Source organism: Haliaeetus leucocephalus, unplaced genomic scaffold, assembly GCF_000737465.1.
Source record: "Haliaeetus leucocephalus isolate CR32 unplaced genomic scaffold, Haliaeetus_leucocephalus-4.0 Scaffold362, whole genome shotgun sequence".
Taxonomy (NCBI): domain Eukaryota; kingdom Metazoa; phylum Chordata; class Aves; order Accipitriformes; family Accipitridae; genus Haliaeetus; species Haliaeetus leucocephalus.
This window is the reverse complement of record NW_010972798.1, coordinates 2298558-2324746: the sequence shown is the minus strand read 5'-3', so window position 1 is coordinate 2324746 and position 26189 is coordinate 2298558. Positions and strand designations below refer to the sequence as shown.

Here is a 26189-nt window from a genome sequence, read left to right as displayed (position 1 = left end):
ACACAAGACCTCTTCTTGGAGAGCTCTCCTTCGTACTTTTAACTTGCTTTAGCTTATTTGCTGCGTCAAAATAATTATTTTTTTTCCATTTTTGGTGGCTTCCCTTTTGCTATTACGTAACAGCAGCCGACACGCTACCTGGGTTTGAGAAGACAGCAAAAAATTTGCAGATAAAGAAGGGCTGACTAGCACTCTGCCGCAGGCAGCGGCCACCCCTCCATCTTTTTGTCAAGTATACTTTTAAAAACAGCACAGCTGATTCATACAAAAAGGAGATAACCAAGAACAACTATTTAAAATTACGTTGATTTTTATTAGCATAATTTCAATGCTGCAGGCTGCAATTTCAAAGCGCTCTTCTAAGTTGCATTGGCATGAGCAAGACTCCTGTTTGAGCAGGCAGGCAAGCATTCACGTGTGCGAGACAGGTGGAGATACGCTATGTGGTAATGCCGCCTCATTCTAGCAAACTCGCATACGTGTGACAACTCTTAAAAAGGTTGAATCTTTGCGGCTAAAAAAAAAATCTCGAGTCGCTCGAGCTTGATCTAAAGCTCTACCCTTATCAGCTTGGAGATATAGCAGGTTCACCTTTTGGCTCGGGAGGGACATGGAGCACTGCTCCGTGGGTTGCACACTGGATTTGCACCAGAAAGTGCAGCAGCTCAATGCTGTAACTCACTAGTCAAGATCATATGGGCAGTCTTTGAAAATAAGTTTTTCTTCTCTAGTCCTGTATATTCTACCTGAGCCTTAGCTGTTGTGACCCTGTAGCCCACTGCAGTTCACCAAGTATGATAGGACTGAAGTAAACGGCTAAAAAAAAGATACGCAATCCATCCTTTCCAATTAAGTAATTATTTTAATCAACATTGTCCCTTCCTGCATCTTGTCTAAGGTGCAGCCTGAGGACTGCCAACAGAACTGTTAAAATATAAGTGAGATGATTTGTGTTCAAATAATGATTTTTTTCTGAATTGACAAGGACACTGAGAAGCCCTCCTAAAATTTTCCCGGAGCTCCTGACTCCCACTTCCCAGGTAAAAATCTTCTGTTTCCTTCCTGCTACAGACTTTGTCAGCAGACGCTAATCTTTTCCTAGATACAACGAAGTTCTTCAAACCTCTCGTGATTTTTCTATGATAGTTGGGATGCGTGGCATTGCCTTACCCTTAACTCCTTTCACTTCCTTGTGTACCGTTCCATGCTTTCCCCCCCCTCAGTTCTCCTCATTCCCTGTAGCTTCAGCCTGTGACCGCCTGTCCGTCCTGCCTTCATTAGTATTCCAGAGCCAGGGTACAACCTGGCACGGCAGCCTCCGGCAGCCCTCCAAGTCTGATGAACCGAGTGGTCATTCAAAAGGAGAAGTAACTTCTGCAAAGATCATCACCTTACTATTATTATGACCCCGGGCTGCCACAAGTGACGTGGCCATAAAAGCCCTACACGTTTCTCCAGCCCAAGGCAAGAGGAGGAGGGGAGGGACAACTGGGAGGCCAAGATACCCACGCTTCTTAATATGCGAAAGGCCTCAATAGGGACTCAAAAGGTCGTCTGATGCCAGCTGTGAAATGACGTTATCTGGCATTTACAGAGGCAAGATTTCCTCTCGGAAAGAAAAGGCTCCCTTCAATCACGGCAACTGACTCTCAGCTGCCGGGCAAAGCGAGAGCCTGAGCACCACAAACACTGAAAGGAGTCTCACGACTTCTTCTCCTTACGCTGACGAAAAGCACAAGTTTGACAGCACCAAAAACTACCGTCTTCTCTTCCCAAGCGGGTCCCAGTTGCATCTCACCACCAGCTCGAGAAGCAGGAGGCAGCAGGGGCATGTCTCGGTCACTCGCTGGTCTTGCTGCTGAGACGGCCAGCAGGTCTACCTGCGGCAGAGGTGATCCCGCACCCTCTAAGAATTGAGGTGGAAAACACAATCCCTATCCAACACAGACTTTGACATGTCTCCCCTGTCACCGGTCTAGGGTTTTAAATCCTGTGACTGCTGCCCCATGCCAATCAGGAAATAATTTTCTCTGAAACACTGTCTCCAATACAGGGGGACAATGGCATCAGTATTGAACCCAAAATAAAACTTACTTTTTCTTGACCTCCAAAATATGACCGTATAAAAAATGGCCAATAAAAACCTTTGATAATCTGCCCATTAAACACAATAATAGCATTTTCCTGATCAAACAAAAAACCCTAGCAAAATAACCTGCAAAACTGCATATTTGCACAGAAGAACAACTGGACAGCACAGCCAAAACAGACTCCATAGGAGCTCCAAACTTGGTCGGGATTAAATGGAGCTCCTCAGCCAAAATTAACAACGTCCTTGGCAATGAACATTATAAAGCCACTAAGTTTGCTACAACAATATGAAGGCAGCAGAGCATTTCCCCAATGCAAAGGCATAAGGCTATTCATTATAGTCTAAGCAACGTTAAGAAAACAACTACAAGCCAAATTTCGCCCTCAGTCACAACTCCTCAGCCTCGCCTGAATCAAAGAAGAAATTAATGGAGAAATGTCTTCTTTAGATGTCACCATGGGTAATTAAAAGTGCTTTGGGATGCTAGGTTTTCGCGATAACTACTATTTCACTTCAAGAACAGAGTCAGCTATTCATCCTTTACAAGAAGGTAAGCAGGGAAAACTTTCTCTAAAGCAGGGCAAATATAGAAAATGTGTCATCTTTTCACTGTTCTTGATTTTGTCTTAATATTTACAATAAAACAGAAGTTTTATTTACAGGCACTACTTATACTATCTGCATGTGTTTAAGAGGTTAGACTCTACAGGAAAAGTCTGTTTTTAAAAAAAAAAAAAAAAAAAATCACTCCAAATTACAACGCTTGAAATACAAAGATTTTTCATGGAGCCTGCACTGGGATTTTTTCACTGTCAACCTAGTGAATGGCTGCAGGGTCACGATATTTTTTTGAATGAACCCCAGCCTAGCTTTTCTGTTACCAATATATATTATTGACCTCTTCTTCCAGATGAAAACAGTGAGATAATCAGAACGCAATGAGTGGTGGAGAAGATTGCAGTAATCCAGGAAAAGAAAGAACATTTTTTTCTTTCCACTCAGCCCAGGCACTACAGCTCAGAGGTGGGCAAGACAGCGAGCTCCCACTCCCCTCTTTAAATTAACCCAAACTCCTACAGACTGACAACAGAACAGAAGTTATCTTCCTTGTGACAGATGACCATCAACTTACTGGACTAATCCCAGCCTAAATTGTTTTGCAGTCAAGTCTGAATGATGAACTATGACTATGTGAGCTAGAACATTTGATAGAGATCAGGTGCTGAATTCCTACAATGCAAAAGTAAAAAAATGCTGACGTGATGTTATCAGTGCCCTCCCATGCCTGTGATGTGAAGAGTGTACTCAAGAACGTTTAAAAAACCTAATCTATGTCTGTACCAGTTGACTACTAGCGAGCTGGAAAAACTGCCTGTGCAATTAACTGTCCTGTACAGGATGAGGGCAAAATACAATCTTGGATATTTGCACAACCAGTTTCACCACTCAGAATCTTTCCAAACATTTAAAATATTTCACAGAAATATCCACCTGATTACAGCTCGCTAGGAAGGCTTCAACAAAGCTACAGGAATTTCAACTCGATCTGGATTTCATTGCCGAGATGAAATTCAGGCAAAAGTCACGTGAATCACAGTAAATCAAAGCAGCTGCTTCTAAGCACAGCTCCTTACCCAAAAAAACCCAAACAAAAAACAAATTCAAGCTTCAGGACAAAATCTTTTATAATAAACCTCGGCGAAGACTGAAACGGCTGCTTCATTTTAGAACAGTGTCTATCCCTTCTGTTAATTGCAATACTCAAAAGTATCATCCTGCATTTCTAAAAATAAAGGTGCCCTGTCCACCCCCAAAAGAAAATATACTGAAGGTCACAAAAACTTTTGAAATCAAATTCCGCCCTTCCTCAGAAAAGGAAAACTAACTGACGGGTTTTGAAGCACAGCCTAAGAGAGTTAGGTAAACAAATCCCATTAACTTCAGTGGGACATGAAATTTCATTTCACCGCCTTTGCAACTCCAGATGAATATCCAGATGAATATTGTTCAGAACATCTGGGTATACAAATAAGAGTTGTTCATTAAATTATTAGACTTAAAGGTGTTTTATTTTTTATACTCCGGAGGGAGGAAGTGTTCTACCTCTCCCCTATAAATACCCTCTCCCTTCTGGCTCAATGTCCCAGATATCGCCAAATAAGGGAAACATAGTTCCCTTCCTTTGTTGGTGGTCCACCTTATCTCCTCTTAACTAGTGAAAATACACTGTTTATCTTACTCTGAAGCTCTGAGACCTTTGTGTAACTCTTCTCCCCAGCCCGGGGATTTAACCACTGAGCATTTAAGCAGGATGAAAACGTACTTGGTATGGGGTTTTTTTCTGTCGGTTGGATATCTATAAATTACGCAGACTCCTAGGAAAAAGACTCAGATTTCAGTCTTCTGGATTTGACTGTCAGTTGCAGCAGAAGCTGCAAATTCTCGAGATAATATGAAGACCCTCTGGGGGAAGAGGTTGTGACTTACGTCACTCAGCACTGACTTTCTGATAAATCCGGGAGCGATAGCTTATCCAGTACCCCCCCCCAGGGGCTGATCAGGATTGTGAAAAACAGCCTGGGGGAAAAAAGTCCAGCCACTGTCAAAAGGGTTTTTAAGTCACCATTAAGGTCAAATGGGAGCCCTGGATCCAGATCTTCCCACTTTTTACTAGAAATGCCCTACACTTTCCTGGGTGGACTTGGAGCCATGTTTCTAGCAGGCTAGCACACTTGGGAAGATTAGGGAGCTTCGACTGAGGTTTATTTTGTCCGAGCTTCTGTGACGAGACTGAAAAATGTAACCAGAATTGTGGTCACCCCTTCTGCCCCATTTTTGCCTCAGAGCTGTGGATGCCCAAGAGGTCAATTCTCAGAGCAGCTTATAACCGTACTGGATCACAGGTATCAGAGCTACCCCCATGTTTTGTTTGCATTTCCAGTTACAAAAAGTCCGGATGACACCGAGTTTGACACGTTTACGTTCACCTTTAAAAGTAGCCGACATTGAAATGGGAGAATATTGTGCCATTAAATTGAGAGGCGATGCTCCCATTTAGTTGATGAAGAGAATCTCTTATCAACAACTTCTGATGCCTAAGTTACGAAGCTGGTTCTTTAGTCTTCCAAGATAAGTGCATAAAAATAGTGTGCATATCTCCTCTCTCCCTGCCCCAGCTCCCCCTCAGTTTGCAGGACTCTGTGCCAACGAAGCAAAAAACAGCCTTCTGCCAAAACGAAGCCATGTAGTGTGAAAGAAGGTTGGACTGCCATGGCATTTAGGCTTCCCGTAAACTTTGGTTTTGTTCCTGCACTACAGGTACAGCAAGAAAATACCTCCTCGCTCCCAACATTTCACATGCAGGCAAGCTTTCTAGGCTTGTAAATTCCTGGAAATTATTTTGCACACAGTGGACTTCTGGGAAAGACTTGGTCGAGATGCACTAGAAGGACCGACCCACAGGCAGCTAAAAGCAGAACACTGCTGGGTTTGGGGCTGGACAAAGCAACGGCCGAGGGAGGGAGAACGTCAGCACTGGGCACGGACTTGCTTTTCAGTACCACCGGTCTACTTGTGATATTTAGCTTTTACCTTTCTCCATCAAAGCCCCATGAGGCAAGTCAAGTTTTGAGACAGTAGAGGTAACGGACATTTGTTTCTCTCCCTCAACACAGTGTCCTTCTTGGTGATTCTGGATAAACATTTCGGCAATTCTTTTTGCTGAAAAAAAAGTCATCAATTAAGCCTGATCTGGATAAATTCTTGCATGCATACAAATAGACATGAACTTGGTAATGTGCTTTGCCTGAACCCTACATAATGTCAGTATGTTTCTAATATATTCATCAGCCTATATAGAGCTCACTGAAGTGGTTACTTTATGTGACTATTAAGTAAAATATTCTTTGTTAAAGAATCTGTGTGGCCCAGCTAATGGAGTTGAGTCTGGTACACAAAGGTGTACTCTCAGCATGTTAACATCAGAAGCATCTGAAAGTCATAACCATTTTGTTTTCTGCCTGGATGAACAATTTCACAGCCTATTATTTTAGAGAAAATACAGAAGATAAAGATTCTTTAAGAAGTAGGCATATTTCCAAATAGAAGCAAACAAAACCACAAGCTCGGTCATGATGTGAGAGATAAGGTCGAGGCACAAGGATATCACACTGGAAATTCCCCGGTGTCACAAATTAACTGTGGTTTCTCAAGTTCAGACTAGTGCCCTAATTAATGCACCCTATTTCCTCTCACTTATTAAAACTTAAAGAAAAACAGCAAGCGCACAACATGCAATATATATTTCTAATTAGATATATAAGTCTAAACAATTCAGCCAAGTAGTATTATTTGCTGAAACAACTAAAAAAATGCAGTAGGAACAGTAATACTATTCAGATTTCATATGTGATGCTGATCTATACTCGCAAGATTCAACACGTCTCTGTTTCCAGTAAATATTATGTTTCACATTTCATTACTTGGTATATTACTAAAATTCACGTAGCCTGACAGATGTATTTTAGTCTTCAGAGTGTTTTTTTCCATATTACTAATAAAATCACTGTGTCAGTTTTGATGAGCTGTCTTCAGGAGACGATCTTGTTAAATCTCCTTATTTTATAGAAACAAATACATTTAGGGAAACCAGGGAAGCTGCACTTATATAGGGGTATTTTGTCTGTCAGCGGAAGAACCATTTCTGACAATTTTTTTCTGCAGAACATTTCTACATTGGTGTAACAAAGGTCTTTATTGGTATATATAAAAAATCAGTTCCTGGCTAAAAGAACATAAAAGTTATGTATATTGCCATACTGTTTCTCAGGCTCTGTACTTACATGGACCAAAAGTGATGAAACTACTCCTCTAAGCTTTTAAATCTATAGGACATATAGGTACAGATACATATACAGCCCAATAAGCTTGCAAAACAGATTCAGGACCAAAATAGAAATGAATTGACAGGATCTAGAATGAGTAAGTAGAGGAACTTCGCCTGGTTCCTGTCTGCATTGAATCACAGCTCCCTCGATTTCCCTTTAATTCACAGGCTCTGAATTAAAAAAAAACAACACAACAACTTAATACAATTAAAAAACAAAAATAGAAAAAAAATTCCTAAATATATTTAAATGTTATAAGGAAGAGAGAGAGAACAGGATAGGATTGTATCAAGAAAGCGGCAGCTCTGTTTTTTCGTAAGTCGTCACCCACTCTGCATCACGTACTAGCAGCTTGCAGAGCATATCCCACACAGCTCGGGGATACTTGCTGGTACTAGTTCTTGCTAGCATCAGCCCAGGCTAGCCATACCAGTCAAATTTACTTCTTCATCTCAGAAATTCTGGTTTGCCGAGTTCAGTACTTTTAAAGTATTTTCAAAATAAACCCACCGTAGTTAGAAAGTTCTCTTGCTAAGCCCATTTTCCATGTGTTCCCGACACATTCGCCTCAAAGAAATGAGCACATAGCGCTAGCCACATCTCCTGAGAAATGTCCAGCAGCAATGCAGGCAGGAACATGAAGCAATGGTTTTCACCTTTGGGAGTACCTAAAGGCTGCTTCAGCGCACAAAATCAAATTCGCAAAACCTCAATGACAGGAAAGCAACATCTCTGAGGTTTTAAGCTGGTTGTACGCATACGACAACAGTACTACAAAAGTTTACAATCTATCTGTAGTCTACACCAGCTCTTCGAACTATTAATCATTCTCATCTTTTTTTCTCCCTTCTCCGTATGTAAAGCACGCCAATGCTACCTGCGAGAAACCTGCTGCTCAGCAAAGTAAACTGGACACCAAGTGCGCGTTCCTCACTTTGGGCAGCTGAAAAGCAAGTCTGCTTTTTAAAAAAAAAAAAAAAAAAAAGAGTTAGACAAGTTCACAGACAACAAGTCGACAAGCGGGTACCCAAAGGACTAGGCAGAACTAAACCTTCTGTTGTGCCCAGCGGGTCTGGGTGGTGGTGGAGGAGCAGGGACTGGTACCCAGGACAGGGCTGGGCTCGCAGGCTCTCCCCCAGCAGCATCTCCATCGTCACTGCTGAAGACACTGGGCTAGATGGGCCCCTTCTCTGACCCAGTAGGGCCAAAGCTTCTCAAATCCCCACAAAAAAAATATTCTTTAAGGAACACTTATGTAAAAGGTGCATGCGAGCCCCCCGGAGCTCCCTCCCAGCCCAGGCTAGGTCTGTTTATTTTGGCACCCAGTTCCCAGCACCCACCCAGCTCCTGGACAGGATGCACATAACAATCCATCTCCTGCTTTCTACTTTTACATATTTGAAGTGGTTTAGTTTTGGCTATCTTAGGTTCTTCAAACTTCAATGAGGATTAAAAAAAAAAAAAAAAAAAAAGATTTTATCTGATTTGAAGGAAAAAAAGATGTTTTATTAGCAAATAAGCAAAAGCATTGTAAGAATGCTCAAAACTGCTTATGTTCCCATAGTACTTGCAGCCACACACAAAACTTCTCAAACTACCAGATCACGACATGACCAAGAAGTGAACCACTGAGTGCATGAGAAGGAAGTGACTCAGACTGAAATTCATAAAGGACAGCATGAATGGGACAGGATTTCCGCTTAAAGCTCCTTTTACATGGCAAGGCTTCTTTATAAAAAAAAAAAACACACCAAACCAAAACCCACAACAAAACAAAAAACTACTAAAAAAACCCCCAACCTTGCTCCCTCCTCTCCCATTCAGTTTTTAAAACAGCTCTGCAAAAAAGCTACAGTATGGATTTTAAATCAGAATCCCTACATCATACCTCCAAATCTTCTGCCTGTACAAGACACCATCCATCCTACTACAACAAACACTCAGGATAGTTGCTAACTTTTCTCTCAGTTATAAGCCATTGGTTTCCTTTTTTTGCCTTAAAAAAGCATATTTCCAGCACACAGCATAACTAGAAATCTTTATTTACAAGTGCACCTCCCGACATAAAGACATGCTGCTGTCGATGGAAAAGGCCAGAGGAACTGTATTTATATCCCCAATCTGAAACTGTTATTTCCCTACTAAAAAGAGGTCCTGATGCTACGTTAAAGGGCCAGCCTGGGATAAGGGTGCATAATAGAAGCACCAGTGTATTTTTAATGTACCAGCACGCTGTGTAGAGCACAGAGTGGCACAGAGGAACACATGCTCGATCCACAGTTGAAGAGGTGACTGAACCAAAAGTACTCCAGAGTCATTTACTTATTTTATTTTTGTACTATTGATAATGCTATCACCCCATTTCTTCTACTAGTGCTGAATCAGCTTTTTGGAAAACCCCCGATTCTTTTAATATTGGAAAGAAGCAGTAAGGTATCGACACATGGCAGATTTTTCCTTGAGCGCTTACTCAGGGCTTAATAGATGCAATAAGCGTATGTTTTGATGGAAAAGTACATTGTTAACCTAAATATCTCATGCCCTGTGACTTACGTCGTACATTTTCAGGGAAAAAAGTAGACTTGTCCTTGCATTGTACACTGAACATTTTCTTCAATACTATTCTTGCAGTACTCTGTAACAACCTCGGTGCAGATGTAGCAGGGATTGCTTGGAGGTACTCAGCAAGGAGCAACACAACCCTCGAAGAAATTACTACCGAGAAAAAAGGAGCAGGACAAGCATTTACTTAAACACAGGGGTAGGAGATCAAGAATAGAAATGCCTATCTTCCCCGTCACAGACGCCACCGTGCAGATCGTACTCCTCCACCGATTAAAACGGGCGCTCCAATCGCCCTTCAAAGCATCAGGACTGCCGGCACGCACCCAGCGCTGGGCGAGCTCCTCGCCACGCTCCCAGCCCCGAGGCAGCTTCCGAGGCTTTGCTTCCAAAAAGCGCGGTCCCTGAGGAAAGCAAGCGCTATGTCGTACATCACAATCTCAATTAAGAAATTCACGCAAATGAACCCATCAGCTCTGGTTCCCATTCACCTTAGTCTAAGTTTTACTCTGAACTCGCACATTCCTGCTTGCCTCTTCAGAGTTTTTTGGCTAAGTGGCTTTCTAAATAAAGACTCTTATTATCTACATATTTTTTTATACACACACACACACATAATATATAATAGCTTTTCCAGGCTATTCTGCAATTTTGGAAGCAGTCACACAGCACCATCAAATTTTTAACTATTAGCAGGCTTGAACTGATACACATCCACAAAACGTGTAAGTTTAAATGGCTTTGCTGCTTATTGCTTCTGACACATTGCTTTTCTTGGCTATTCTAAACACACTGCCAACTTAGCAGCATAAATCAAAATTATCACCTGTTCCCAGACTGCTTTTAACTCTCATCCCAATTACCTGTATGGCTATGTTAGTCAGATATCAATCAATAAAACCCCAAATAGTTCAAGAAGAAACAGAGAAAGCAAATATAAATCAGCAGATATGATTAGAAGCTTATAAATATCAAGTAGGAACGTATTTTAGGGCGCTGTTCGGCGAGAGCCATTACTAAACCTCTGTGACAACCTTGCTGCAGAAATCTGCGTACAGGTATACATGCATGACTACAGCAATAGACTTTGATGTGAAAAAGCTCACTCTGGAGATCACATCTTTTTTTTTTCCTTTTAATATAAAAAAGTTTCTCCTATTCCTGCTTTGGCCACAGACTTTGCTGTAGAGCAGTCCAACAGTGACTCCTGGGCTGCCACCTCCAGGCACAGATGCAGAACCTAATTTTAAAACACCAGTGAGTTGGATTTATCAGGAGGGTGGGACAGCTGATACTTATTTGCATCGTCTGCTGTCACGGACTTTTTCAGTTTGGGGGAAGACTTCATCATTTGCTGTTCCCAGTTTTAAGGCGCTCTCCGGCTGACAGACTGGACATGCCACAGCCCTGACTTCACTGATTTTCTCGGCATTTTAAGAGCCCTCACGCTCTTCAGCTGGAGCACAGAAGACTACTCCAAGAGAAAAAAAATCAGGGTTGCAGGAAACACTTGAACTAGATAGTTTTAAATGAAATCTAGATTATTTTAGAACTGATCATCCAGGCTGACTCAGTACCCACTGAAGCTATATTGTGCAGTTTAGCTGTTAAGACTATATTCCAGGTCTTTCACGCAGGTGCTACCGAACACCTCGTGTATTCCACCACAGACTAGAGTAAACAAAAAATAAATAGCTAAACATAAATAAGAATATTAAAGGTCGTATAAGCTTACTGAGAAGAAATAATCAGGAAGTCTAATGCAGTGATTCATTTTCTTGCATTAAAGCATTCCCAAATACAGCTCCTCGCTAATTCTAAAGACCCCAGAGCACGGCTGCAAATCCTCATTCCTTACCATGCCAGCAACATTTTTTTCCCCTTCGCCTCTCAATTAAGTTACTTTTCATGAGTATTTATTTCAGTGATGTCTCACAAGTAAAAGTACACAGCCAAATAAATATACACAATATAGAGATAATGGAAAACCTATGTTGTATGCTTGAATTCACACAAGAGATTTCAAAGTGCGCCACATTATAAATATCCTAGACGTGCCGGGTATAAGCTTGCTTACTACATAAAACTTTGTTCAGCCAGCTGCAGTTGTAGCAGTCAGCAAAGAGACAGGCAGAGAGAAAGGCTGAAAGGTATAATGGATTATAACAAGCTACTGAGCTAAACTTTGGTAGAACTGGCTATGTGCAGAATGGTTTATGATAAATGAGATTTGATTAGATGAATAACCTAAAGTTTTATTGTAAAGTTTCAATTTTTTCAATGATAAGTCTCTGAAAATGTTGAAGAAAATGATTTCAAAAGTAGCCAGATTTATTTGACCACTAATCCCAATGGCTAAGATTAAGCAATTTCTTCTCAAATTTCTTCTGTTGCAACTAATCATACTTCCACTGAACTTCCACACAAACAAACTTGTTTTTTCAGCAATCATCTCTAAACTTTCTAAGAGGTTTACTACATTTACCTAGGACATGCAAAGTAGTGGTACCTAGTAGTCAGGTTTTGGTTATAGCTCAATTGTCCATAAGGACTTTTGTGAAGTGCCAAGACATCTGCACGAAAAGCAAAATAAAACAAAGAACTTGCCCATAAAATGCATGTCTGTTTCCAACAGATAAAAAAAGAATGATGCTGCGTCTACGAGGGAGCAGTCATGAAAGATGGGGAGGCAACCGCTTCATCTTACAAAACAAATACAGTACAGCAAGCTCAACATTTATATTTAAGTTCACACTGTATTAACACTGTCTTTATGTGTGGGTGGTAGTGTTTTTTGGCATAGTTGCTAGATCCATATACAGGCGGTCATAAGCCAGAAAGGTGCAATAAAAAGGAATTAAAAATAAATAAAACTGTCTTTACCATGTGGGTCTTGTTCATTTGACTTTGGGCTGCTTCTTGCTCTGCGCTCCGGTTTCTTGACTGCTGGAGCCCCCCCGCCGCCGCCACCGCCTCCGCTGCTTGCTCCATTGTGGCTCTTTGCATAACCATTATATACAGTTGTGCAGCTGCCTATATGGCTTTTGTAGATGGATGAAGGAGGACTATTCAGACGGTTTTGGCGGTCGATCTGCCTGTCTTTGAGTTTTTTGTGCTGTGGTTTGGTGTACTGATCTTCCCTGGTAATATAGCTGGACATCCCATATAGTGGTATGATCTCTGAAACGAAAGAATTCAGCCACATGAACTGAGAACAACAAAATCAATGACTTTTTTTCAGAAAGCCAAATTCCTGACCATCTCCAAATGCAATGACTCCAGATTTCCCTGGAGATAGATTTTTACAACAAACCAATTTTTTTTTCCTAAAGAAAGCTGTTCTGCAGGACCGATGGGTTTTTTGGTATTAAGCATGCTCCTTTGCTGATAGGATTTCATAACTCTTTGGATGAGTGTGTAAAAATACAGCAATTAGGGTGACAGTTTTTCCCCTCCTTTTCAGTCTTTGTGTTTTGGGGACACAGATTTCAAGCAAAAATGCAGGGAGACTGATATTTAGGAAAAAGCCTTCATAAGTTCACAGCAATTTAGCAGTTTCTTCCCCAGGGCCTGACTGGACAAGATGCCCTGGTTTCAAGCTGCCATCGCTGATTACATGCAATTTAATTTCCCAGTATAAATAGACTTTACAATTGTGTCAACTGTGCCTGCCGAACGAGAGAAATGCAGCATGAAGTGGACGCTTTGGGTAAGTAAAACTGTCTAAAAAACGCTTGAGAAATATCATAAATATCATATGTACCCTTCAGATACACTTCATTAAATACAATCCCCACTCCCCCTCCTCCAAGAATGACTATCTATAACCTAAGGCAGGTCAGTTTGCAGGAATCAGAACATCTTCTGCTGTTCTCTATAGTTCAGTCCTCCTTTTTGTGCTCCGCTTTGAGTCTGAAGCTTGAACAAATTCATGCCCAAAACAACAGTTTTGCTTTTGTTCGCAAAATAACAATTGATACTCGATACATTCTTCACATTGTTTTCTACATCCATTCAGAAGTTATCGTACAAACTTCTGAAGCAAACAAGGATCCTATCCAGCCGTTTGAAGCCTTGTAAGTTGAGATTGCCATGTATACTGTATTACAATTTTCCAAGTTGTTGCAACTAGCCAGATTTTTCGCTATTTCAGCACGTCTCAGCCTTCATCTTTCCTTATCTAGCTACATGATCCTATCTGTATTCTTGCAGCAACTAGCTGCCTAAAACCAGCACGCTACAATTAAATGCAATTTTTGTTTAATGTACAAGCCATTGTACAGCAAATGGGAAATGGTGGATTAATACTCAGCAGTACAATATTCACCACTTAACTACTTCAGTGTTACAGGTATAGGTCATTCCAGTAAAGCAACCAAGAACTTCTTTTAAATTTTATTTTTAAGTGGAATAGGCTTCTTGGGATTGCCAGGCTACAGAACTACTACTTAACTAGCAGCTCTGTGTTCACTTTGCGCACTCCCATGTTCGCACCCAAGACTTTGTCAAGCAATCTGACAAACTGTCCTGTTCCCTTTTCAAGTGAAAAGTCCCTCCCCTATCTATCTGGTTGGCTACACCGTCCCACTGGTTTCCTGAGCTTCCCACTTCCTCCCTCCCAGTATAACAAAGTTAAATGTCAGCTGTAAGGGTCCATTCCTCGCCAGAAAGTGAGGTCAGCTGGTCAACAAAAACTTCCAGAGATAGCATCACTAGACATCCCCCTCTCTCTCTTTCTGCCTCTTCCGTGCCATTCCAGCAAAACCTCACTTCTGATGATACGGCTCAAACATATTCTTTAGAAGGGGTCTGAAGTCCAGGTAGTTCAGCAGTAATGTAAAACCACGAATCCTGAACTGATTTCCATGTTAAACACCTCAAGTAGCTTTGCGGATTACTTTTTTGGTTAATGCCCTCTTTCAGATTACACAAATACTTATCTCCAGGGTGGCAGAGACACAACAGTGCATAGTTCAGACAGAAATATGCCCCTTTCACTCCTTTTTCTTGCAATTATTTACTCATGGCCTGATTAGGGTTGCCATGCTACCCTTTGGTATCGGACAATGCTTTTCAGTGACTTACTGCACAGTCTCAACTGGAATAACAAACAGAAAATGCCTGTTATTTCTTGGAAAACCATGGCTGGGGGGCAGAAAGCACATCACGGCCAACAGGAAACGGTATTCGGCTTTTCCCACTGGAAATGACCGCGGCAAGCCGTGCTCAGACCCAGCCCTCCGCATCCATCCTCATTCCCAAGCTAGAACTGACACATTTTGTCTCTTGGTTTTCTGTACAATGCTGCATCGTGACGCAGCAAGAGCAACCGGCATGAGTCACGTCCCTAGTTTGGAGCACGGGATGAGATATTTTTTCCCCACTGTATTTACAAATTAAGTTAAAATTGGTTTTGTTTCTGCAGCCTGGTGTTGCAACGTAGGATTGCCCTATGTTGCTGCACTCCGGACAGCTACACCCCCACCTTCCTCTGGATGTTAAAGGAGGCGGCTCCATCCATGCAGACAAAGCCACTCCGCAAGTTCTCCAATTCACTTCTACTCTTGGTTTCGCTAGCCCTTAAAATTTGCAGAACATAGGTGTGAAACACCAGTACCTTCCTTCCAGCTCACCTTGTTCTCCATATATTGTTGGGGGAAGATGATGCTGTGGGAAAAACTGCGGTGGTATGTCCCCAGGTCCAGTGACGGGAGGATAAAAAGCTGTATGAGAGTTGTGAATAAAATGGGGATGGTGCGTCAGGTATGGAGGTAAGTGATGGGTTGGAGAGATGGCCGAAGGATAGCTAGGAGGGTAACACTCCGGAGACTGGGGGGTAACCACCACCCTCCGAACGCCGGTGTTGTCTTCTATCACCTGGAAGGGAAGGCAGGGAAATGAGCACGTTATGCAGCATCTGAACCAAACGTATTTTTAAACACAGAGCTGTTTACAGTTTGGTCTCCCATTAGGAAACGGTTGGTCCTTAGGTTTATTCATAAAAACATTTCTAAAATTAATATCAGCAGAAGTAATCATAGTGGTGCTGTGGCTTTTCTTGGAGACTCAGATAGCCACACTAATCACTGGGAGACTTACTGCTGCTGGTGATAACTATGTGGGCAGGAGACAAAATAAATAACCTGTATTTAGGGAGTAAAACAATTGAAAAAGGAACACAAAGCACCAAAGTAAGAGTACTCATTGGGACCAACCTTACATTCTGCCCATAAAATTTCTACCGCTGGTTTTGACAGTGCTCTGAGTGAGTACGGACTTAGCAATGCCTGGAAATGAGCTGGCACTGCTACTGCAGAGAAGCTGCGTGTCTGCCCAGAGACACGTACTCCGCAGGAACCCGTTGTGTTGACACACGTTTTCAAAAGAATTGCTCTGTTCACGACAGGTATCTGTGCAAGACAAATCATAGGGCAGAAGGTTTTTTCTGCTACAGAGCTGGTCTATACGTCTGTGCAAATCAACTCTGGAATATGCATAACTTGGCCCCCACGTGCCATAGTCAAAGCATGTAAAAACAGATGTAGGAAGGTGGAAATGTGCTTAGGCTGAAAAAAGTTTTTCAGCTTATAATTTTTCCAGAGCTATATTTCTGGAGAACAGTCAACCAGCCAAATTTCAGTCCAGACTTAGGAGCCAAGCTTTTCTTGAAGCTTATTCAAAAAACTTCTGCCATTTCTGGAACTTAAAAATATAACCACGTAAGAACAATTACTATCCCTTTGATTCTCTACGTTGACGTGCATAAGGTAGAAGAGCGTGAAGGAAGCATAATTTAGTTTCATACAACAAACAGGCTGTTAAAAACCTTATTTTTTCTAAACTGACTGATGACATACAGGTGGAATAATATATGTGATGAATGTGTTGTGTGAGATAAGTGAATGTGCATCAAGGGCACCTGCCGTAAGATGCTGCCAGTCTCAGCTGATTACCACCACCATTAGCTGGAATTATCTACCCTCCATAGCAGCACCAGCAGAACAGACCCTGCTACAGATCTCCACGCTCCAGCGACTCTCGTCACATCACAGCGTCTTAGGCTAAACCACAAAGAAAAATTGGTTTATGGTGATATACCCTGACGTGAAGCAATGGCACGGGCATACGGCTGTTTCTGCTGACTCTGCTGCAGAGGGACAAGCCCTGTTCTAAGAGGCGATGCCCACAGCTGGGAGCCGTAACACTCCAGCAAACACGTCCGTGCCTCAAGCATCAGCTGAGCAAGTTACCATAACACGGTAAAATTTAACTAGTATTAGCTGACCCAATTCCTTCCTTAGGCCACGTGTGTCCTAAGGTTATATGAATTTACACCTGTTCGCTATGGGCTGCGACCGTGGACGCGGACAATTTCTGTGGATTGGCTGGCCTCCTACAGAAGAAAATTTTCTATAGGAGGTTAATTCATTCACTTGTAATTGGTATTTTATATTAAAAAAATGTATTGCTTGCTATGCTGAGTAACCAGAACGGGAATTGTTTAGCTTAGCATACTTGATCCTAACCTCTAAATTTACAGCTTCAGCTAGCAATTTGTCATCTGCTAGCCTTAAATTGCGAAGACTTTACAGAGTCCTCAAAAGACAGCTGAACCTCAGAGATTTAGACTATCACATCATTGTAACTGCTGCATTTTCAGGCCTCCCATCTCTGCTACTAGTTCTACTCAACCTCCACAGCATCTCTTATCCTGGGTCCAGGTCTCAAACCTGCGTTCCGAAACCTGGAGAAGAGAAAAATCCTGTTCCATTTAGCCCAAATTTGAAAAACAGAGCTACATATTTAGGACTGTGCACAGAAATGCTGGACTTTTAGACTTGGATCGCGCTCTAATTTAATTGAGATAGCAAGTTCTTACATCCTGATATGAAAAGTTTTCATCATGGCTTTAACTAGTCCAAGCCTCAAAGACAACCTCAGTCTTCCAGGTGGGTACAAGCTCTTATCTGGGCATCTAGACCAGACTATACGTGTATTCTGTGCTCTAGTGAAAGATGAGTATGTTAAGGAACAGATTTAGACAGAAAGCTTGTACTCTGTAGCAGCACATAATGTAAACCATATTTAAAATCACTAGGATTCCTCTCCCTGAACTATCTTCTGGAGAGCAGGCAGGAAAGCTCAGAGTCCTGTGAAAGACCTTTCTGATGAAATTATCCTGCTAGATGAAACTATAAAATATCAGCAGTAGTGAGAGAAAAGCCAGAGATGAGGCGATCGAATAGAATATTTCTGTTGGAAGGCACCTACGGTTATCATCTAGTCCAACTCAAAGGATGAGCCAGCCTTCCAAATGACGTTCGTCAAAAAGCTAGGAGACCAATATCCTTTGTTTGTTTCCTCCGAGGCCATGAATACTGACAGCATTCCTGTTACTTCATGTGCCCATGTTCCAAATGAACGCAGAAACACAGGGGACCTTGCAAAAAACCCCAACTTTATTTCCCTATCCTACAGGGCATTTTCTCCCTAAGCTAGGAATTATAGATATATATGTAAATTTCTGAAGCTGCACATACAATCTTTGAATATGATATTCTGTCATTAACAGATCATAAAATTGGTAATCCAATGTATTACATGCATTAGATAGCTATAACAACAGCATGGGTTAAGACTGTAGATAGCATCTCCACTGGGTAGATTGTAATAGCGCCATTCTGGGAGACAACACTCTTTCAGTTCATCAAAGACAGAGCAAATTAGTTTTGATCCATTAATGTAAATAACATAACTTCAGCAGAGAGGTTAAACTTTGCTATTTAAAGAAGAAATTTGCAATTTTTTGGTCTGCTTAAACGCGTTTGTCACGAAGATCATAAATTCATCAGGAAACACGCTGTCTACTAAACGGTCTCCACTTCAGTGCCAAGAAGCAATGAAATCCTAATCCCTGTTCAGGGCTCTAGATGCAACTGGAATATTAAAAGTAATTGCTATTACTAATTTTAGCAGTTTATATTTAAAGAAAACAAATACCTCTGGTCATTTGGCACCTAGAGCTAAACTTTCATTATTTTGTGTTTTTCAAACAGTTACTAGGTAAAATCGTCTTTTGCTGTTATTTTTTTGCTTGCTAGTGCAATTGGCATGCCACCTCAATAACAATATCATTATAGCATAGTTCTGTGTGGGGTTTTTTCCATATTTTAAGGAGCTTAATTGCTGAATGAGGTAGATGATCTTTCAGGAGAATCTGGGTGAACATTACTCATACACAATAAAATTGCCTCCCCCATCAGTTGCCACATTTTGAGAATACTATTTTAAATGTTATTTGTTTTACATTAAAGATACAGCTGTAGCAATGAAAACTCGGTCTAACTAGAGATAATTCACATATTTAAAGTACATCACTACTCCATGTTCTCTCATTTTTCTCCACTGAAATTTAATACTATACCCCCAGGAAAAAGACAGGCACGTTAATTTTGCCTAGGTAAACTGTACCTGTATTTTGTGAGTTCCAGTTAAAGGAATACAATCACTCTCATTCTGTAACACGTTTACTGAATGGGTATAATATGGTAATATGCAATTAATTTCCACTTGCTTTCAAAAAAGAAAAATAATTCTCTTTCACTTAGACTTAGCGTGCTAGATTCAGCAAGGACATCTGGAGCATGGCCACTGGGTGGACCACAACCAATACTTCAGGAAGTTCATAAACTAATTTGAAACTTCATTCATAAATCAATCTGTATCAGAAAACAGTGCAGAATGAGCTCATCCACCAGGAACTTGGATGTCAACATTTTATTTATTCATAGTTCATGCCAGCCCTGGCAAGTTTGCATCGCTATCTTTGCCATCTATCACGTACAAACACTGGTATTAAATCTGTACCTTGAACCTGGAAAATAGACAGATGAACATCTATAACGCTGGCAAGAATGCTGGGGTATTTTAAAGCTAGAATGATACAGATCTTCAGGAGCAATGCTCATGAACTTAAAAGGATCATCGCTTTATGGCTTGCTCCACATGAGTAGGAGATCTGCACAACCTTCCTTGTGTTCAGAGCGTTAGGGAGGATCATCCTGTTAAAGGATGACTTGAGTGACTGCAGTCTGCAAAACACACAGAGAAGCTCTGTGAGCAGTAAGCCATACAAAACCGAAGAGTTGGTGGCTAAAAGCCAAACACGGTGGCTAACTAGCCAAACACGGTTCTGGAGGAGAACACCTCTCTTAGGGCAGAGGATGTACCCAAGACCAAAATCCTGGTTCCGGCGGATGCGATGGATTTTCTACCACTTACAATGTCATTTAAAGACTTTCCTCTTCCTTTATGCTTTAGTTCTGTCAAACGCTATGCACTTGACGCAGGTATATCAAACTGCAGGACCATGGCTTGAGTTGCATAGTTCAGGCTACATGACCCCAACATTACCTCCTGACAAAAGGAGTTTTATCAGCACTATGCATACTTCATGCTCCAACCAGTAGATTAGTCCTTTGGCCATAAAATATCTGTGGCAGAGACCACATATTAGCAACTCTGTAAATAAAGGAAAAAGTGGAGTTTCATGCCAAATTTTCATGTCCAACTACACATGAGCAATCCTCAAACCCCCGTGGAACTGCTCCAGATTGATTTCAGAAAGAGCAGCCCTCAGCCAATAGCCCTAAGCAAACAAGTTCACGATTGTGCTTTTTGGCATTTCAGTTTTTCTAGTTCTCCTCATTAGAAGACCCCAAACCCTCCTTCCCCACTTCCAAACATACACTGTGAAAAGCAGAAACAACAACCCATGAGAACATCCTCAAATTTAATAGCTTAGCATCCAAATCATGATCTTTAATCTTCAGATTATGCTGACACCAAGGAGCTAGAACGCTCCGGGAGCCAGGAGAAGGCATCAGGCCACAGACCCCGATGGCAAGAAGCCTCCAATGGACATCCCAGCGGAGGACTCCTGCGGCAGGGAAGCAGCTCCATCCGCAGCTCGGAACGGGAATGGGCATTAAGAGCTTCTGCCCAGCTCCTGACAAGTTGGAGGAGCTGCTCCTTCAACATTCAACGGTTGAAGCCAAAATTGTTGACACCGCACACATTTAATACAGATTTCTCTACCATGCCACCTTCCACAACTAACTTTTACAGTAGCAATTTTATCCACTGAGAGCACGGCAAGGAACTTTTTCTCTCTTTTATATTTAACTAACCCTTAACACAACTAAGAATTGCAGAGACGTGAACTCTGATCTGATAGTTCATATCTGCCAGAGGTGCACAGAGATTTGTCTGCTGAAAAGGAAATGCAAAATAACTGGCTGCACTGAACTGCTCTTTGAAAGCAAAACCATAGCATGAAAGATCTGAACTGGTGGTGTGTATTTGTCTTCTATTATTTTCCTGGATTTTTTCCCACCCTGGCTAAGCCTCATCATTGGGAACATCTCTTTAACATCAACAAATCCGACTTCTAGTCATGACTACTAATATGGTCCTTGAAATCTAGAAATAGAGTCTTAACTATTTTTCCGCTGCTTCCAGCGGCGCTGATCTTGCAGGGCACACAACCTCCTGCCAATTTTCTGCTGATCATTTTCATGATACCGAAGAGGTAACAAAGCATCATTTTAATCCAGGGTTGCAATCACTAGATAACTAATGTAACATTTAAGGCTAATACTTACAGCTCCAACAGGCTTGGCATAATGAAATGGAAAAAAGATTTCATGCCTTTTTTGAATAGGCACCATTACTTCTCCACAGGGGTATCTGCCTTCTGCCTGACACTTAGATGTACACTTTGGGGACAAATCAAACCAAAAATCAAATGTATTTTGATTCATATCTCAGAGTGCATTAATTTGCTTTATGACCTTTCCCTTGCCATTCTAAATTTAAGTTGTGTTCTCATTGTTTATCATAAAATAGAGTTTTTAACTATGAGGCAATAGACAAAAGCAAGAGCAAATAAGGCAGGGATATTTATTACAGTAAGAACTAATTTGATTACTACACACTTTCAACTACTATTTAATATGAAGCAGTCTGAAAGGCAAGAGGCTCGCTCGCCACACAGCAGAACACACGTTCTGCTGCCGAAAAGCATCGAATACAGAGTTTTCTCCTAAAACTTTACAACATATTTCCAGCTCCTTGGAAAAATTTCTTCAGAAGAGGGTGGGGTTTTTTTGTTAAGAAACTACTTAAAGGCTTCTTCAGTGGAATTATTATGGTGCCCCACAAAAAGCATTAGAGAGGAACTGGGTTCAGAGAGAGATACAACTGGAAGATTTTCATCACTCTGGTTTGGAAAGCGTTTCATTTATACCCAACCATTTATCTCCATACAGGGACCGAGAGGTATAAACATTTTAATAATAAAAAGGTGTTAAAGTTATTCCAACGGAAGACTAAATCTTTAAAAAATGCCTCTGCATGAGGTGGGTCAGTTTATTAAGTTAGGTGAGCGCATGAGGAGTATTAAACAGCACTGCAAATGCTGTCTCAAAGCGTACCCCAACCACCCACCTTGGGATGCTTGAGGAGCAGGAGGAAGCTGGACCACCCCGCTGTCCCGCGTGCCCTCTCTCTCTCCTAGGCTGGCTACTGTCCCCACACTTGAGGCGTGTTTTCACTCTGTTCAGAAGTTAAAATACCACAGAGCGATTGCAGTATTTTGTGGGATTTAAGTATGACGCCATCCACAATTTTTCAGAATTACACAAGCTCACGTTTCCTGGGGAGGGGACGGGATTCCAGGACATCATCTATTTTCTGCTTAACGAGATGCCAAAAGAAATGTATCAAAAGTTCTTATGCTATTCATCAAGGATATTTGAAATACTTTGTATACTTTTAATGAAGCTTTCAGTCTAGTCCAGGTCTCATCGAAAGTGGTGAAATTATTGGATTTACTGTATTGTTCACAGCTTTTCTGCCTTCCATCAACCTTTCTTTTTTTTCCCTTTTTCCTTTTTTTTCTTTCCTACTTCAGAAAGAGCCTAAGCTTTGCAGAATATGGAACGAACGCAAACAATCTGGTAATCTGAAGTGGTTATTTACACAGAAGAGCTGTAGCTGTTCAAGAGTTCCAAAGCCTAACAGCTTTGTGAAAAACTTTTTCCATTTTTTCCATAAATAGATAATTAAATCACATTTATTCTTGAAAGCAAACCAAAACCCCCAGTTTTTGATACGCTGCAGGATCTCTGCTGGGAAGATACTGAGGATCAAGAGCATATTTTATAGCTACAGTGGCTCCTTCTCTCACTTCCCCCAGTCTCCTACCCCTTCTGACTGTCACACTAGAACTTAATGCATCACCTAACAACGTGGACTTCTCTCCCTCTCACAAAGGGAGAGAAGTTGCACATATGGGCTCAATCTGTATGCATAGCTTTTGCTAGTGTTAAAAAAAAACCCTGGTATACATAACAACGTGTGAAGATGCACATGCTTGCTCACTTGTGCAAACGTGTCTGTACTGTCAGTAAAGAGGAGGAGTATGAAAATTCATTAATATTTCTAAATAAACTTCAATCAAGTAGACTTCTCTATATGGGCCAATGCTATTGCTTTTATATACATTTTAATTCTTCAAGAAGCGTTACCTGTGAGATGTAACCGGGAGGCACATGAATAGGGGGAATGGATCCATTGGGTGACATCATGGGAACCTCTGCTGGTCCTAACAGAAAGACAGAAATAAGATATTAGTTATTTCAGTCAAAAAAATTGCACAATTGCTCAGAAAAGTCTAAAAATAGCTTTATTTTTGAAGCCTGCAATAACAAAATGAGCAGCTCCACTAATTTCTGGTATATGGAAAATGCCTTGTGCCATCATTCTGAGAATAAGATCATTGTTCAATGACTTTACCATATATTCCATTGAAATAATATTTTCATCATAAAACAGCTAAAACATAGACTTTATATTACACACTGATCAACTTATACAGCATTAAGCAGTAACACAATATGTCCTTTAGCAGCCCACAATTCCTATATTGAAATCTGGTTAAGTTATTCTTGTCGAAGGCATGGGAGCAGAGAACAAAGCAGAAACTGTGCAGGCTGGAATTAGGCAGCTCCCAAGGAAAGCGTCCAATTGTAGAAAAAAAAAAAAAAAAAAAAAAAATCATATATGTGAAAAACTATCTATCTATTTAAGAATGCACAAAGACCAAATTCATTATCTCAGCTATTCAGACTAACCTTGGAATGTGGTTATACAAGCAAGAAGCTTACGGTTTCCACTCAGAAATCCAGCCCTGAACATGCAAGTTCCATTTTGAGCCACTGAGTACAAGTATAACAAAGCAAGTGCCATAACCATTCGACTTTTGCAAACAGAGCCTCACAGCTAAAAGAAAGCATCTAGATAAAATGGAAATAGTTTGCTCAATTACTCCGATTCAGCCATTAAAATCGGGAAGATCACACAGAGCAGTCAAAATGAACCCCCCAAAATCAGACAGATGTTTGCAATGAGAGTTTACTACTTCAAAAAAGAAAAATTAATTTCATTACTTCCTTATTACATATTAAAACGTTTACACTAACCTGTTAGCCCATTTGCCATGGACTATGAAAATGGTCATAGTCAAACTCTTGAGAAGAGCTCAGAGAGAACTCTGTTCCTTGTTATTGCAAATTGAATTTTAGCTTTGACTGACAATACAAAAGATAACTTCATGACCCTCTCCGATGGAAAAGCCATCTAACATCTCCAAACCATATCACATCCTAGGTAAGGAAACTAACACTAAAACTTCAGGCACAGGGGGGACGTAATGGCCTTTAGGAACGACTGCTCCCAAAGTTTAGACAAATCTAATGAAATCCCCAACAACAAAGTGAGCCACAGTCTGTTGTCTGATATCAGCAAAAGCAGTCCACATTAAATTATCAGAAAGTCGTTCCCTACCCATCTACATTTTTATACTCCTCAGGCTGCTTATCGTGCAATAAGTAGGACTTGCCAACCTCTCAAAATCCAAGTTACACACAGGAATCCATCCGAGTTATTTATCTCTCTCTCCTCTGATCTTGCTTCGCTTTCTCCATCCAGTTATTTATAACCTAATCAGCACATACGGTTTTCACTAGTCAAATCAAATTTGAAATACGGTAATTTATCGAGTGTATTGAGCACATGGAAACTCCGAAGTTTAAACGAAATTAAAAGAAGTCATTTTAGGTGCGTGGTTCTGCTGCTTTTCATACTTCCCTATACTCAACTATGTAGGGAACTTTACCTATACTACAGCCCTAGTAAGAAAAAAAAACACCCAAACAGTCGTTATTACTACTTCTTATTCAGTTCATACAGGTCGTGTCGTGTGTCCCCCCCCCCCGCCGCCCTTATTCTATAGCCTTTTCAACATTAGTGGTCTCCCCAGATAGTCAACAATTTTAGTGTGAATGGAAAAAAACCTCAGCATGAGCAGTGATTACGGGGGGGGGGGGGGGTTGCCACCTAAATGGTTCTATTTAAAGCCATTAAAAATATGAAGTAACAATTGGTTCAGAAGGAACTTTACAGAGATATTATTTGAGTAAATGTGTTTTCCCCATCAAAAAAATCTCTGCAGATTTCTTTTGAGGAATAGGGTTTTTTTATTTGTCTCTGAATCTGCTTTGGTCTATATACACTGCCAAGTTTCACTCCACAGTAAGTTGGACAGTATATCCATACGTAATGGCCAATACCGGTAAACACACAGTGACACTTTTTTGGGGGATTCAATCCACACTGGATTATCAAGTGGTGTTTAGCTCTTCAGGATGGAACATGCCTGAGATTAGGTAAAATGAATAGTTAACATTGTTATGCGACTCATTCCTTGTCAGTGATTTCTCAAACCTGAAAAACTGCAAGAAAAAAAGTTGTTATAAAATCAAAAATCCTAAGGTCACCATTTAAGTAGACAATAATTTACATGTTACATGTAAACATTACTTAATAGAATAAAGCTTTAGTGTTTAACCCATTTCAGCCCCTCACCAAAATGCTGTCTACTTATAGTCATATTGGCCTCAGCCAGTCTTTCTCAAAATGAGGTACTCTGACTTGCAAATAAATTTAAAAATGGAACGGTTTTGGAGTTTTGACGTACAGACCAGATAGTCTCTATAGAACAAATGAGAAACACTTCCCTTGGCATCCCTCATTATCTGTCCTTCTAAACCTTGTGCCAGTTGCTCATATGGAGTAGCGATCTACTTGCAGGAAGAAATCAAACTCCCACATCAATACTGTTGACTGTAACACTTCCATACCAATAAAAAAAACAAAAGCCACTGTGTTTTATCATCAAAACGTGCACCATGCAAGATGATTCTTAACCTTGCGTATGACCCACAAACTGTTAAAGTCATTTGGATAACAGGTTTTAAAAGAATGACAGCCTAGTGATTTGCAGCTAGATTTTGTTTCCAGCGCTTTGATTTCAAGGCTAGCCAAATGACTTTAGCATACTTTATTTCATCTCTCTCATCAATGGTATCAAAACAACTTCAAGCAGTAGCGAGTAAAATGCAGACCCCATCTCCACAGCACAATGAGTCCCAGGAATTATTAAAGACTATTCTTGCAGTGAAACCATCCCCCAATCAACACTAAAACAAAACCATACTTTGGGGGGGGGGGGGGGGGGGTTTTTTTTT

The 26189-nt window shown here is 40.9% G+C and overlaps 1 protein-coding gene across 1 annotated transcript in view; it reads right to left on the bottom strand.

The window, feature by feature from the left end:
• The window catches only part of FNDC3B (fibronectin type III domain containing 3B), a 168784-nt gene that overhangs the window by 83691 nt on the left and 58904 nt on the right, over positions 1 to 26189 (bottom strand). Inside the window, exons 3-5 of the mRNA XM_010572900.1 lie at positions 23130 to 23206; positions 15174 to 15417; positions 12424 to 12720 (exon numbers count right to left, since the gene is read on the bottom strand). Coding sequence (XP_010571202.1) covers positions 12424 to 12720; positions 15174 to 15417; positions 23130 to 23206 — 618 coding nt within the window. The remainder of the gene's footprint in view (positions 1 to 12423; positions 12721 to 15173; positions 15418 to 23129; positions 23207 to 26189) is intronic.